Source organism: Gracilinanus agilis, chromosome 4, assembly GCF_016433145.1.
Source record: "Gracilinanus agilis isolate LMUSP501 chromosome 4, AgileGrace, whole genome shotgun sequence".
Classification (NCBI taxonomy): Eukaryota; Metazoa; Chordata; class Mammalia; order Didelphimorphia; family Didelphidae; genus Gracilinanus; species Gracilinanus agilis.
This window is the reverse complement of record NC_058133.1, coordinates 359613344-359630056: the sequence shown is the minus strand read 5'-3', so window position 1 is coordinate 359630056 and position 16713 is coordinate 359613344. Positions and strand designations below refer to the sequence as shown.

At 40.0% G+C, this 16713-nt stretch overlaps 1 protein-coding gene across 1 annotated transcript in view; it reads right to left on the bottom strand.

Annotated features, from left to right (window-relative positions):
- Nucleotides 1-16713, bottom strand: part of LOC123246558 — a 228958-nt gene that overhangs the window by 30065 nt on the left and 182180 nt on the right. The window contains exons 33-36 of the mRNA XM_044675405.1: nucleotides 13817-13972; nucleotides 9041-9273; nucleotides 7066-7204; nucleotides 5518-5643 (exon numbers count right to left, since the gene is read on the bottom strand). Coding sequence (XP_044531340.1) covers nucleotides 5518-5643; nucleotides 7066-7204; nucleotides 9041-9273; nucleotides 13817-13972 — 654 coding nt within the window. The remainder of the gene's footprint in view (nucleotides 1-5517; nucleotides 5644-7065; nucleotides 7205-9040; nucleotides 9274-13816; nucleotides 13973-16713) is intronic.

The window sequence follows — 16713 nt, the reverse complement described above, 5'->3', positions numbered from 1 at the left end:
ATATATATATATATATATATATACATATATATATATATATATATATATATAACAAAGTGCCATTGGAGGTCTAAGGGGGAAAGGTGGGCAGGGAGGTGGAAAGGAAGTGCTTCCATAAAAGAGGAAGCCTTTGAGTTGGACTTTGAAGGATGGGTAGGAGTTAATAGTTAAATAGTGGAAGGAAAAACACTCTAAGAATAGGGAATAGAATGAACAAAGATAAGGGAGGTAGGAGCTCTTCCTCATCCCCCAGCTACTAGAACACTAAAGGGTTAAGTGACTTGCTCAGGGTCACCCTCCAGTATATGTCAAAGAGGAACTGAACTCAGGTCTCCCTGACTTCAAGGCCTAAGTCATGCTTGCCTCTGAGCTAACATTTATAGAGTGCTTTAAGGGTTGCAAAACATTTTATATGCATTTAATTTAATCATTTAATCCTCATAACAACCTTGGGTGCTATTATTATTCTTAAGCCCATTGTACAGGTGAGAAAGCTGAGGTTGACAGGGACTGGCTCAGAGTTCCACAGTGAGGAAGTGTCTGAAGCAGGGTTTGAACTCAGGTTTCATCTCCAGGGCTCTATATACTATACCACCAAGACTTCCCAAGGAACATTCACATCTAAGGGTCAGGAAGAGGACGAGAAGCAATCAAAGGAAGCAGAGGAGTGATCAGATAAATAGGAGGACCGAGAATGGAATGTCTTGGAAGCCAAGGCTACTGAGAAGGATGTGTCATCTGCATTCAAAAGTGCATGTCACAACCTCAGAGCATCTATCAGGACTGAACATCAGGTTTAGAAACTCTGGGAAAGCACTTTGGGGAAGATGTTGTGCTCAGAAGCTAGATTCTGGAAGGGCATAAATTTTGAGAGAAATGCAGCAAAGAATCTAGAGTCAGAGGGACCTTGGCATTTCATTGGGAACATGCCCAGAGGCTGTCCAGTCTGACCTGACCCTGGATGAGAACCACCTGTGTGCTCTCCCTTACAGGTGGTCACCCAGCCTTGTATGAAGACCTCTAGTAGGGAGAAGGGGCATGATACAGGGCTTTGGGTGGCCTGAGAGCTCATGATGGCTCAGCAAGACAGCCTGGATGTCCAACATGCCAATGTTCTTCTAGCATGCTTGGAGAGAAGCAAAAATTCCACATTGGGAGAAACAATTGTTTAGTTCTAGGCATATCTTAGCATGGATATTGACAGGAGAGTCCAAAAGAGAGGAGAACAAAGGAAAAACAGGCCCAGGAGAATGATATACTCAGTATTCTATTTTAATTCAAATGAAAACAACCTAAAACAAAGATTTTTTTCAGTCCTAGTAATAGCCCTAAGACAGAAGAGCAGTCAGGGGTAGAGACTGGGGGTTAAGTGACTTCCCATGGTCCCACAGCTAGGAAATTTTGAACCCAGGTTCTCCTGTCTCCAGGTTTGGCACTCTATCCTTGCCCCTTGAACTAATGGATAAAGAAAGAGTCTACGATTTTATTGACACAGAGAACTCCCCGATGAGGAAATTCCCTCCAACAATGCAGGCCAGCAGGTACTCTGCCTCTTATGGTCTTGTTGAGTTATTTTCCAGTCCTCATGACCCTATTTGGAGTTTTCTTGGCAAAGACACTGGAATGATTTGTCATTTCCTTCTCCAGCTTAATTACTAATTGTTATTAATTATTAATGAGGAAACAGACAAACGCAGTGTCTAGTGATTTGACAAGGGTCATACAGTAAGGGTCTGAGGCCAGATTTGAACTCGGTGAGACTCCAAACCAGGCACTCTTCCCACTGAGCCACCTAGCCACCTCATGGTCTCTTTCTGGTCTTAAGAGAGTTGCTCAGAGCACTCAGAGATAGAGTGACTTAGTGCGTAGGATTCCATTGGGTGCCCATGTGTGTCAATGGTGGGATTTGAATAACCTTTAAGGCTGGCTCTTTATTCCCTATGCAGTGCTGCCTAGATCTAAAGATGAATACATGCTTGTTTAATTGGAAAGGACCTTTTAGTGGAGGGGAACCAACTACCGCCTAAGCAGTAGCCCATTTTATTCCTAGATAGCTCTAAATTTTTTAACTTTTATTTTTTAAAAACAAAATAGCTCTATACCACTTAAAACTATTGCTTCTATTTCTACCTTCTGAGCAGAGCAAGCAAGAAAAATCTCTCTCTATCTGTCTGCCTGTCCATCTGTTTGTCTGTCTATCTATCTACTATCTATCTGTCTATCTATCCATCCATCTATCTATCTATCTATCTATCTATCTATCTATCTATCTATCTATCTATCTAGTGTCAATCAGGAGAGAGACAAAAGATTCAGTATCAACAGGTATTTTTAGTGTCTACTGAAGAAGCTAAGGATTATAGAAAATCTGCAATTGATGTAATTTTTCTACTTTTTGAAAGAGAAACCAGGCAATCTATTCACCCTGGCCATTATCATGATCACCATCAGCAATGATTCTACTTTCACTGTCTTCCTCCATCCTGCTTATCTCTCTGCTAATCTAATCTCTGCCCCTTGTGACACATCCCTTCAGACACCCAATGCTGGCTATCTTGTACCTCCTAAGCCTACTCTTCTTCAGTTTAAGTACTCACAGGGTTCCAGAACTTGAGTTTGAACTGAGTCTGCTACTTAACAATGTAAGCATAGACAAGTCACTTTTCTAGTTGTACCTTGGTTTCTTAATTTGTAAAATGAGCCAGAGAAGGAAATGGCAAACCATTCTAGTATCTTTGCCAAGAAAACCCAAAACTGGATTACAAAGAGTTGTTCACAACTGAAATGATTGAGCAAGTGATAATAAATTCATTCTTTAAAATCCCAACAACAGAGAATATATAATTGGGATGGGGCTGATTCCATGGTGGGTAACAAAGAGGAGGAAGAAATCCATTCTTTTATAAGTCTGTCAATCAGAAAAGAGAGAAAAAAAGGTTCAGTATTGACATATAGCTTGAGTATCCATGGAAGGTAAGGCTCAAATTACAGAAAATTTGTAATTGATACAGCCATCACCATAGCCATCATCATGATCATCATCAATAATGATTCTACTTAGGGGCTAGTGAGGTAGCACAATGGATAGAGTGCAGGGCCTGGAGAAGGGAGGATCTGGGTTCAAATCTGCCCTCAGGTAAATCTTCCCTGTAATCCTGGACAAGTCACTTAACCCTATTCTCTAGTCCTTATGTTTTTCTGCCTTGGAAATGATACTAAGCCAGAGGATAAAGAGTTTTAAAAAACACTATGATGTTCTACTTTCACTTTCATCCAAAGACCTGCTTAATTTATTGGAACCAGAGTCTGTACAAATCACAGACAAACAACATCCTGAAGAAAATGGTCCCAGGCTCTAGTGGCATAGTGGGAAGACCACAGGACTTGGAAGGGAAGAGAATAAGCATTTATATACTACATTTATATACTACTAGGTTCCAAACTCTTTGCTAAATGCTTTATAACTTCTATTTGGTCTTGGAATCAAGAAGTCCTACGTTCAAATATTACCTCAGATATTTACAAGCTGTCTACGTAGCCCTGGGCAAATCATTTAACCCCTCTGGCCCTTAGTTATCTCATCTGTAAAGTGTGGAAAATAAAAGGAATTAGCTCCCAAGGTTATTTTGAAGATCAAGTATAAGTGAAGTGTTTTGCAAGTATCTGTCCATTCAGTTATTGTTGTTTTTGTTATTTCCTTCTAAGATTCATGAAAAGATAGGCAGACTCATAAAAGACACGCTCCATGACTATTTAGACAAGGTGCAGCTTCGGAGTTCTTGGGCTATCCTCCAAGGCTTCCTCCCGGAAAAAGTAAATCCAGCAAAGGCAGCTAATTGCTTTGTCACTTCTTTAATATCTCATAATGTGGACTCACCCTTAAACAATTCCCCAGCGATGCTGGGAGCTCAGGTTTTCACTTCAGGGCTTACACCAGAGCCCTGTTTACATAGTTCAGACACTGAAAGCTGATCAAACAACTGTGCAGGAAGGGCGAGACCAGGGGTTATTAATTCATCTGTATTGGCCATATTCACCTTTTAAGATGAGAAGCTATAATATTTTTTGCCTTTCAAAGAGAACACAATTAACCTAAACGGTGGTAGATTATTTTTCTCTCGTGAATTATTGTAGATCACAGATTCAGAGCTTGAAGGAGTCCTAGGGAATATCTGGTCCAGCTTCCTCATTTTATAAATGAGGATACCAAAGCCCAAAGGGAGCATGCTAGAAAATGACACAGTCTTCAAGTTTAGCTCTTTTGTCTCCCTATCTAGTGCTCATCCTAGTATAGCTCGCTGCCTCAGAAGAATGTCATCTCTTAGGTCTACTGATTAAAGGAAAAGAAGAATCACACACACATATATGTGTATTATATATGTATATATAAATAGAAACACACCATATATACATAATATATACACATATGTATCGTTTAAAGCTCACAATGTACTTTATATACATTTTACATATATTATCTTTTTTGTTTCTCACGAGTTGAGTGTTAGATATTATTTTCTCTACTTTATTCATCTTGAATAAGAGGAAGCGCTATTATCCAACAGGCATGGTTAGTTACAGGATATGAACAGTTTTCAAAAGAAAAAGGAGAATTACAAACTCTCAAAAGCTGTTAGAAGATTGTTCCAAATCATTAATATTGTGCAGTGGAAAAGGTTCTGGCCTTGAAGCCATAAAATCTGGATTCTAATCTTGGTTCTGTTGCTTACTGGTTGTGTGACCTTGTGGTCATTTAAGCCCTCTGGTCATTTAAGCTTGCTCATATATAAAATGAGGAGATGAGATCAGATAACTTTTATGATCCCTTCTGGCTATAAAACCATGATCCTAAGAAAAGGGATGCAAATTAAAATAATAAATCAAAACCTCACATCCGTCAAACTAACAAATAAGGAAGTGATTCAGAACTTGTAGATGAGGCAACTTCCTTCCCCAGTGAAAGAAGGTGACTTCTCTGCAACTAGAGTCTTAGAGAGTTGCCTGGAGGACTGAGAAGTTGTCAGGTGCACAGTCACAGACAGGACTCGGTGCCTGCTCTACCTGGATTTAAAGGCAGCATTCCCTCCATGATGCCAACTGTGCCTCTATCATGCAAAGATCAGGGATAGAAATAGTCAATGTTGGAGGCATTATGGGAAGACAGATACACTACTGTACTGTTGGTAGATCTGAGAATTGGTTCATTCCTTTTGAAAATAATTTGGAATTATTTATTAATCCTTTGATCCAGTATTTCTATTCAGGGTCCATATCCCAAGGTAATCAAAAGACATAATGAGAGGCCTCCTACGTACCACAATATTCACAGTAGTATTTTATGTGGTAAAAACAAAACAAACATAAAACAAAGGGGGTGCTCAATAATTGAAGAATGGCTGAACAAACTATGATATGTAAATGGAATGGAATATTACTTTTTAGAAAAATTACAAATATGAGGGATTTACAGAAACAAGGGAAGATTTACATGAACCAGTCCTGGGAATCTGAATGTACCTTACCTGTAGGGAGACCAGAGTCTTCTTTAGCTTTTTCTGACATAACTAAGGCTATTTCTTTGTTAACTTTTCTTAATACCTCATGGATCATATGAATTTCAAGATTTTCCAGAAGTTTTTGAAGCTAGAATAAACAGAATGTGAAAGTCAGTCTATATTTTGGGCATAGATTTGGGCTCTCAACATGCTTTCTCCCCACTCCTGCTACATTTTCTGGTAAAGAGAGAGAGAAAAATCTTCTTATCATGGACACCAATTCAATATAAGGGCCGCTTGGGTGATAAATACTGATGTCTAAATCAAGTATCTAAAAGCAAGTATTGATCTGAATCCTAATTACTCCCCCTCAAAAAAAGAGGTGAATTCAGTTAAATTGAGTATTTATAACTTGAACTATTTCCTTCAGCATCTTAAAAAACCCTGATTTCTGACTTCCTTTTTCCTAAGCCAATATTTTACACTCACTTTGGCTCTTGATGTGAACCCTGACCTTTCCCCAGGAAGGAATTTTCCCCACCTCCATGTTAGAGAGGATTATCCTATTCATCACCTAGCAGTCCCTTGCCAGGATACACTACCAATAAAAGGCAGTCAGTGCTCTACCATCTTTTACTTTCAGTGGTTCAAATTGCTCTCTTTATAGCACTACAGATGCCCTAGAAAGGGAGTGTAGCTTAGGAGACAAAAAAATAATGTGAGGCCTCACAGGTGCAAGTTATCATTTCATCTGATTGCTAGGCAACCTTGCCTAAAGCCAATGAGCTACCAGATGCTGGGTTTTGCTTACCTGTTAAATAGGGACAGCAATGCTTGTCCCTTTGGCCCAGGGTTGAAACAGGAAATTACTTAGGAAGCAAGTTCGGTCTGTTACAGATATGATATACTCAAAATGGACACAGGAAAGCGTGGGGCGATGAGACTATCAGGAGTATGGCAGAACAATTCTAAAGGAAAACCTCCATTTTTTTCACTCTCTTGATTCTTGCTTTTATTTTGTTGGAAGGAAGGTGGTGGTGGTACTTGGCTGACAAAATATTCCATTGTTTGGGGGGGAGCATTTCCTTATTCTAGGTTTAGGGGTAGAAATTGATGTAACTCACTTTAAGCAAATTTAATTTGAAACTTCAGATTCCAAAAATGGAAAAATTCAGGAACTGTCATTTGCTTTTTAAAAAGAAAAGCTATAAGTTGATTTTAAATAGACAAGTTCACCTAGGACAGTGATGGGCAAACTTTTTAAAGAGGGGCCAAAGGAAAGGAAATGTCCATCTGTCAGTCTGTTTCTAAGGCAACTCTTTTGAAGTTTCATTGTATTGTATCCTACTCATTGTATTTGTCAGATTAGGAATAATGCCATGTAGCCAGATAGAACATTTCAGGGGGCCAACAGCTGTAGTTTGCCCATCACTGCCCTAGGACATTAAAAATGATTCAGTTTAGGGAAATTTGGTTTACACACAACATTTAATGTGCAAAGTGAGCAATTCATTCACATGGTAAAATATTAAAGATAACAGGAATTTAAAAAATAAAAAATAAAAATAACCTGGCGGGTTTTGATTTCAACTTCTGAAGCTCCTTTGGGAGGAAGTATAGACCGACAACTTATTACTAGTCCTTCGAATTCATCTTCTTTACCCATCTGCCTGGCTATAGTTTTCATAGTGGGGTAAAGAATATCAGCTCTAGAAAAAAAAATAGAAATAGGAATGAGCAAAAATCTTATCTTTCTCATTAAATTTCCTATATTTTCTTTTATAGATCAAGAGGTTGGCAAGGTTGTAACCTGTATCTAGCAAGATATAAACTCCTCAAGGAAAGGAACTGTTTTCATTTTTTACTTTGTCCCTGTCCTTGCTCCTAGCTTTTAATCATATTTCACATACAGTAAGCACTTCATAAATTCTTGTTGAATTGAATTTCATCCTAGGAGGGAGGATCTACCAACAGTGAAGTCACTGATGTAGGGTAGTTTCTTTTCCTTTTCTTGAGATTTCCCTTCCTCATAAACACTCAAAATAACAGATTCACAGGGCTGTTTCATTCACCTATATTTTATGACATGTTTCCTGAGAGGAAATTTCAGTCTTTCATTCATCATAATGTGAACAACACAAGAATTCAGACTTGGTTTATTTCCTTTTTTCCCTTCCCATTTTACAACAGGGGAGAAGAAATTAGAATTTCACAAAGTGGCATCACAGTAGAATATTCCATCTATCCCTCCCAGACTCAGAAATGTCATTTCCAGAGAAGGGAAGAAACAGGAGCAAAGAGGGGTACTTAAAAATGATTGTCATGGAGAGAACATTCTAACTGGCATTATCATTGTACTGATAATCACATTGTCACAGGGTGGCTCTCTTTTCAGTTATTCCTATTGAGATAAAGACACTATCTTGAACAAATACTGATTCCATCCTTAAGTATATACTTTGACTTAAATGCATAGAATTCATAATCTTCCTTCTTATCCTGCTAATTTATGGATGTTAGGAATAAGATAAGTGGAAAAGAGAGGAAGAATTAAGAACTTGAGGGAAGGAGAAGGGAGGAGGCAAGATTTCCAGGGGAACATGACACTTGCTTTGAAGGAAACAAGGAATTCTAAGAGAAGACAGAAGCAAGTGCATTGGATCCAGGCATGTCGAATGATCTTTCCAAAGCCTAGGAGAGAGGAGATGGAATGTTGAGGTTGGATAATACCTAGTAGGCTATTTTGGATGGAATGAACTGTATTTGAAGAAGAATAACCTATGACTGAAAAGGTGAGAGAGAGATTGTAGAGGACTTTAAATGTCAGGATGAGGCATCTGTATTTAATTCTAGGGGCAGTAGGGAGCCAGTGAAGATTTTTGGGCAGAAGACTGATGTAGTCAGATATGTATTTAGGAATATTAATTCGACTGCTTATGAAGGTTAAATTGAAGGGGATATAGAATAGAAGCATGGGCGTTAATTAGAAGGCTGTTGCTTAGGCAAGAAGTGATGAATCTTAACTAGAAAAAATGGCTGAGTGGGCAGAGAGAGATGGATGTGGGAGATGTCGTGGTAATGCAAACAAGGTTTGACAGCTCTTTAAATGGCAGGCTGGGGTGGGGGTGGGGGAAGGGTTAAGGAGGGGGAGATTTAAGTGTAGATCTAAGGTTGTGAAACTGGTTAACTAGAAATGATGGTTCTCTCTTTGGAAAGAGGGAAGTCTGGAGGAGGGTTGGGTTTAGAGGGAAAAAAAGATGATGGATTTAGTTTTTGGAAATGCTGAGTTCGAGATGCCCCTGGGGATATATTGTTTATACAACTTGGCATTTTCATGATAAAGGCCTGATTGAAGAGAGAAGTCAGGATGACTTCCACTGAACTCAGAGGGGAGGCTGTGATTACTGGACAGCACAATAGGTCAATTTTAGCCCAGGAAACAAAAGACAGAGAGAGTTCTGGTGGCCACAAAGAGAGGAGTATTTATGAATCTTCCCCAGTCCACTGACTTTAATTCAAAATATTTTTCTAAGAGAAAAACTCACCCATAGAGCTCCAAAAACTGTTGATATAGAGCAACTGTGTTGATGTCTGCCACCCTCAGTTTGAGCCGACCCCATTCCTCCTTTAGTACTTCAAGCTGCTTCCAGATAATAAGAAAAGATCTGAGGAAGGCATAGGCTGGCAGTGGATCCCGCTGCTTCTCAAGGGTTCTAGAAGTCCTCAGGCTGCCCCATGATGGATTTCCACTTAATTCAGCCATTTTGATCACTTTGGACTGAAATTATAATAAGGGAAGGCAAAAGAGAAGGGAATCGGTCAATAAGCATTTATTAAGTGCTTCCTACTGTTATATTGAAACTCTGGGAGCTGGGAGTCTCACTGTTGATTGACTGGTGAAGACCATTGGACATCAGAATGTTCCCAGAGTCCATGAGGACAGGGGAGAAAGCGGTTGGCCAGGGGGGTATAAATACCCTGGCAGCCCTGGCTTTTGGTTCCTTTCTTTTCCCTTGGACCTGAGATCTGTAGACCCTGGTCTATTGGGATCTGAGACTTGTTTGTCTCAACCTTGCAGGAACTCCTGTCTTGTACCTCATTAACATTTGCCAACCTGTATCCAGACCTTGAATCCTCTTATTCTACTGTCCCCTAGATATTTAGGAATTCAAACCATCTTTAGATATCTAGGTATCCCGGGGCCTGGGAGGGATCTGGGAAGTGGGCAGGAGAAGAAGAAGAGGGTGGAAAAGGGGTGGTTCCTGAAGACTGTAAAGGCATAACATCTAGGCGGAAGAAGAAGCTGAAAGACATCAAACAACAGCTTGCTTGCTCTAGTTTGGCTGTGGCCAGGCTGAGCCAGAGGAGCTAATAACAATCCAGAATCACTTACCTGCCTACAGCTCTGAGGGATTACTATTATCAAAATTAGTTTAGAGTTTCCCTATTCTTCTTCCCATTTCCTAATACTCCTTCTTTGCTAAATATAGATAAAGCTGTTCAAGTACCTTCCTGGAGTGGTTGTTTCATCACTTCTCTGGGAAGGGAGCAACACAGTCATATAAACGTGTCCAAGGCTAATAGAGCCCAATATCCATCATTAATCAACCCCAGGTGGGACCTGAAGGGATACCATCTACTGACCTGAAGGATCCTGCCTGGGCACTGTTATAAAGGAGGGAGGTGTCACAACATCTAGCTCGGTGGCAAGACTCAGGTGATCTTGCACTAGGCACATATTTGAACTACCACTGTTGTCATCCATTTAGGAGTGGTAGTATTCAGTTTACCCTCTCTCTCTCTCTCATTATTTATAACACTACACACCAGGCACTGTACTAAGCTCTCACTCCCTTCTTCCCCCCTGATTCCACTGGGTTATACATGTATTATCACACAAAACATAATTCTATATTATCCATTTTTGTAAGAGAAAAATCTTATAAAACCAAAATGCATATACCCAAATAAGCAAGTGATAAATCATGTCTTCATCTGCTTTTATACTCAATAGTTCTTTCTCTAGAAGTTGTCAACTGGGTTTTTTGGGAGCCCCAGGTTTGCCACTGTCCCCAGAGAACTCACCCTAAGGGAAGTACCAGACTCACCCATTTCAGACTGAATAATTGATGTTAAATTACTTAATGGTCCCATTAAGTGGGGACCTACTTAGGTGGGACTAGTAGACCTAATCAAATGTTTAGTACCCTTTTTGTCTTAGAAGTTTCCCTCACTGATGTAGACTCCAAACGACCACACCAATCCAACTATCAATAATATGGAAATAGATCTTGATCCAATGACACATGTTAAAACCAGTGGAAATGTGCATTGGCTATGGGAGTGGGGGTTAGGAGGGTGAAGGGGAAAGTAAGAACATGAATCATGTAACCATGGAAATTTTTTCTAAAAAATAAAAATTAAATGTCCAAAAAAATAAAATAAAACTATCTTTAAAAGAAAAGAAGTTTCCGTCATTGTATCAGAGATCCATTCTTTGGGAAGACTGGCACCAGGCTGGAGCCATCCTTTTCTATTCATTGTAGTAGACCACTCCCTGATACCCCAGCCTTTAGACTAGCTACAACCTCTTTCCCAAGCTTGCTTATAACCAAGTCTGTGCATGTTTTGCTATACTATATTCCCCAAAAGGAATATAAGTCCCCAAGTTCTATTATTCTTTGGAGAATCTTCTCCAGCATTGATCCTCCCAGAGATACTGTCCTCAGAGCTCCAGGGTCCTGACTCTGGGTAGTATTTTGATGCCTGGCTCTGTGTAGCAGCAGATTATTATTGCACCTTTTTCCTGACTAAAGACTTGGTTTTGCTCACTACTTTAGTAGTTCTGTGTTTTTCCAGGTTGACAAAGTGGATAGCATTCCTTTTCATAAGTCCCTCAGAATTGTCCTGGATCATCGTATTGTTGTTAATAGCAAAGTTTATCACATTTGATCATACCACGATATTTTAGTTACTGTGTATAATGTTCTCTGGGTTCTGCTTTTTTTCACTCTGCATCAGTTCACAAAGGTAGAAAAAAATTTTTAATGGCACAGTTCTGTCCTCAGGGAGCTTACATTTTTTTTTTTTATCAGAAAAGCTTCTGGATATTATTGGGCTAGTCAGGAAATGAACATAGGTCACTCCCATCCTGTCTAGCCCAATGCTCTCCATACTGGTCATATTCAATATTTATTTGTTGCCTATAGAACTATGGAGGCACTCAGGAGGTCCTCAGCATCACCTTTGGATTCTTTAGGCTAAATTGGATTGCTAACTGTAAAATGGTAAGGGAAGGTGGGAGAGGAAAAGTTCCCATATTCCAGGGCTGTTAGTTGATTAGGCACAGTCTCTGGGTCATGACAACCACCCCTCTGAATTATCTGCAGCTTTTACTATCCTTTAAGTTCACTTAAATAGGGACACCTGTGACCACAAAAAGGCAAGATATTTAGGTAAAAGAGATAGTCTCAGAGATAGCAATAATAATAGCATTATTCTGTAGCTTAATATTCCTGAAGGGAAGATCAGAAGAGGAGATATTTGGGACAGAAAGACAAAACTAGAGAGTGGAGTGATTGGTACTTTGTCTGAGGGCACCAAAATGTGGAGACTATTGATATGTACTTCTTTAGCAGGAAAAAAATGGGGCTTAGTTTTTTAGCAGATTTTTAGCAGATTTAGCAAGAAGAATTAGTTAAAACAGGAGTTTTTAGTTAATTAGTTAAAGTAGGAGCTGGGAAAGGATGAATGGGGAGTGGGAGGGGGAAACTCTCCCTGCAGGATCTTATGGATGAGACCCTATGGTCTTTTCCTGAAAGTCTGGCTCCTCTGTCACCCCATCCTCCAGAATATTTCCTCTTTAGGTCCCAGGCTTCTTCTTGTCCCAGGCATCAGAATGACTAGTTATGGCTTAACAGCCTTGTTGGCAATAAACCTTCAGACTGACCCTTGTCCCAGATCAAACACTCAAGCCTGGAGAATTTGTCAGCCACCCAAGCCAGAACTCAGCTAAAGACAGCCAAACCTCAAGCACATATTAATCATACAAGCTCCAGTAAATTCAATTAAGCGGATTAATGCCTTCCCTTTCTCTCTAAGTTCCTCACTTTGTGTCGTTCATTGGAAGGCCCCGGACTGTGGTTCTGTGTGGTTTGCAAGACTATAATCTTCTTGCTCTGATTAAAGGCCCTTGTTATAACTACCCTAGTAGTTCTGATTTATTTATAGGTTGATAGGCTCTAGAGATAAATAAGTGAGTCAGCAAGGTAAACTCGGTGAACGAGGAGCAGAATATAGAAAAGAAGTTAGGTAGGAGTGGCTAGGTGGCTCAGGGGATACAGTACCAGTTTGGAGATGGGAGGTCCTGGGTTCAAATGTGGCCTCAGATGCTTCATAGCTGTGTAATACTGAGCAAGTTACCCCCTATTTCCTCATCCTTACTTCTCTTCTGTCTTAGAACTGATACTTGTATTGATTCTCTAAAAAAATATATGTTTTATTGTCAAGCAAAACACACTTCCATATTGGTTGTTATTGTAAGAGCACTCTCATACAAAACCAAAACCCCAAATCTTGTATTGATTCTAAGGGACAAGGTAAGGGTTTAAAAAAAGACTTCCTAACTGTGTGATCTTGGGTAAGTCACTCAACCCCCATTGCCTTAGCCTTATCACTCTTCTGCCTTGGGACCAAAACAAAGTATTAATTCTAGGATGAAAGGTGAGAGAGTTTAAAAGAAAAAAGAAAAAAGAAAAGAAGTTAAGTCTTAAGACTTCCATCCAGGACCCATCTATAATATCAAATCTAATGCATGTGATGTAAAGAGAAAAAAAAACAAAAGGTTCTTGTTTTGCTTCGTTTTTAAAATGATTTCCCAATTACATGTAAATTAAAAAAAATTTCCTTTTCAAAATTTCATTAAACATTTCATTTTTTTAGTTGTTTTTGTTTTTTAAAAGATAGGGTACAGGACTTGGAGTCAGTAAGACTTCTAGGTTCAAATCCCACGTCAGACACTTAAAAACTTTGTGTCCCTGGGAAAGTCATGGAATCTCTGTGTCTGAGTTTCCTCCTCATTGACATGAGGGGGTTGGACTCCCAAGTCCCTTTCAGCTCTAAATCTATAAACGTGATCCTCCTGGCCTGGCATAATCCTTGCTCATTTTTCAAGAGAATGAAAGCTGATCTGTCTTGGACTCTGGGACCGTTTTAAGAAAGAAGTAAATCAGACACACAAATAGGTCTCGTGGGGAGAGACGAAGGAGCCGCTGGGGCTCAGGTAGCCCGTGAATTAGCCCAGGGGACCCTGGAGTTGGTACCTGCTTGTGTTTCTCTAGTGATGTGTAGGGTCCTTGGGGATCCTCCGTCATTCTATCGTAGCTGCACAGGAGCACCTCCTCCATCAGTAACTGTACGGATGTCAGCTCCCCGTGAGCTACTTTTCGGTCTTGATCCTTCAGGCCACACAGGCATAGCTGAAGAAAGATGGACCTAAGAATTAGCGTGGGACACTGGAAAGAGAGTTGGGTCTTTGAGTCCAAGGAACTGTGTTCGATTCCCACTTCTATTATTTACTGCCTGAATGTTGTATTCTAGGCTTCAGATTCTGAATATGTTCAATGGGAAGGAGGAAAGGAAGAGGTAAGAGTAGATGGCCTCTAAGGAGAGGCCACAAGATGGTACAGTGAAATAGAGTGTTGGGGTTGGAATGAGGAAGACTAGAGTTCAAATCCTGCCTCAGACACTCAATAGCTATGGGATTTGGAGCAAGTCACTTAATTGCTATTTGCTTTTGTTTCCCCCAAATGGGTATCATAACAGCACCTGCCTCATAGTTATTGTAAGGATCAAATGACATAAAATTTATAAAGCTCTTAGCACAGTGCCTAGCTTTATATACATGTAAGCATTTATATATAACATTATATAAAGATATAATATAATAATATAATGATATTACTATATATGTAATATAATGTTTTCTTGTGACCCCTATATCCACAGTCTTGTGATTTAAAAAAATCTTTATCTTCTATCTTAGAATCATTACTGATTATTGGTTCCAAGGCAGAAGAGTGATAGGGCTAGGCATTTGTGGTTAAGTGACTTGCCCAGAGGTACACAACTAGGAAGTATCTGAGATTTGATTTGATTTGGTTCAGATTTGAACCCAGGACTTCCCTTCTCTAAGTCTGGCTCCCTTTCCACTGAGCCTCAGTCCTGTGATTTTTTATGATTTCAATGAGAAAGCTTGAATTAGCTGTGCTTAGGGAAAACTTCCTTCTAGTATCCTATTACTGCTGGGAAACCCATAGTAGAGCACTAGAGCTAAGAATCATGGAATCTCCAAGTCTTATCTTTGGGAGAAAAGTTAGTATTTCTCAGTCCAAGCCAGATTTGTTTTTACACATAAAGGAAGCTGTGTCAAAGAGGATGCAATCAAACTTCCTGTCCTCTAAGAATTATAAGATTCATATATAGAACACATGAGAGGCAGCAGGTACGGGCAGATGGAGGACCCACCTTGGGTCAAGAAGACTTGGATGCCAGTCCTGTTTAGGACATATACTAGCTGAGTGACTAGTCACTTAAACCCCTTAGTGCTTCAGGTGGAGGGAGTTCCCCTACTGAGAGTTTTCTGATGATTTCTGATGAAATCATGGGTCCATAACTCCTCCTTTCCCTCCCTACCCTTGACTCCTCCATCCTCAAAAAAAAGACAGAGAGAAGATGATCACTCCAAAGAAATATAGGGAGCACCTAAAAGATAGCAACTAAGGAAAACACATTGTAGAAAACTCTGTTGCCTTAGGAAGCCAACAAAAGCAGATGTGAAGACTGATTCCAGAAATAAGAGCTCCTGGGTTCAAGCAAAATTTAGTTTGTGTCTTGCATACAGGGGCAACTAGAAGCAATAGTGGATAGAACGCCAGGTGTGGAGTCAAAAAGATCTGAGCTCAAATTTAGCCTCGGATACATACTAGCTATGTGCCCCCAGGCAAGTCATTTAAGTTCTGTCTGCCTCAGTTTCTTCATCTATAAAATGGAGATAATAATATCATCCACCTCTCAGGTGAGGGCTGTGTTGTGAGGGTTAAATGAGGTAGTAATTGTAAAGTGCTTAGGACAGTGCCTGTATATAGTTAGTTGTTATTATTATTATATGTTAAATCTCATGATATAACTTCTTTAGAGGCAGGGAGGTGGCTCAGTGAATAGAGCATTGAGCCTGAAATCAGGAAGATCTGAGTTCAAATCCAGCCTCAGATATTCACCAGCTGTATGACCCTGGGCAAATCACTTAACCTCTATTTCCTTTAATCTACTGGAGAAGGATATGGCAAACTATGGTGGTCATGAAGACTCAGACACAACTAAACAGCAACAATACAAATTCTTATTATACAGATTCAGATATATCTGAAGTCAAATCATGCTGCCCATCCCACTCTTCAACATGCTACACATAATAGAAATCTGATCTAATGCAGCTGATACTCTAATTGAATCCTTGTTCCCTGACCCAGGCAGTCCAGGGGAGTTCCTCTGTGTTGTTTGTGGCAGGAGGCATTGGGTTTGGGGAGTTTGGGGGTCATATTTATATTTTTGACACATTACACAATCTCTTAGTTGGGTCATCTTGGAAGAGTGCCCATCTTAATGTCCTGGATCACAGGCCAGAGCTTGAGTCTTCTGACACATCGAACAATGCTTTGGTTGTTCTAACAATATTAAAAATGCTATTCCCATAAAATGCATGAGACGTCCAAGTGCCAGAGAGGGCCTAGTGAAAGGGATTGTTCTGCTCACCCAAAGGAGGCCAGTTCATGACCCAAGAGATGGAATAAACCAAGAGGTGCAGCTTTTCTCACTGTTCCAGGGTCTCCTACAGATTTTGGCATCCTCCTATTCTCTCTGAATTCTCATGAGAGGCAGGATGGCTTAGTACATAAATCAATGGCCTGGAAGTCAAGAAGACTCCAAAACTTGCTACCTGTGTGACCCAGTCATGCCAGGATCTTAGCATCTCTGAGTCTTAGTTTTTTCATCTATTCAATGAAGGAGTTGAGCTGGCTTCAGGGACCTCAAAGGTCCCTTCCAGCTGTAAATCTAGGATTCTATGTTCCTTTCTATTTTAACACTTTCCCCTAAGCAACTTCCTTCCTTCCTTCCTTCCTTCCTTCCTTCCTTCCTTCCTTCCTTCCTTCCTTCCTTC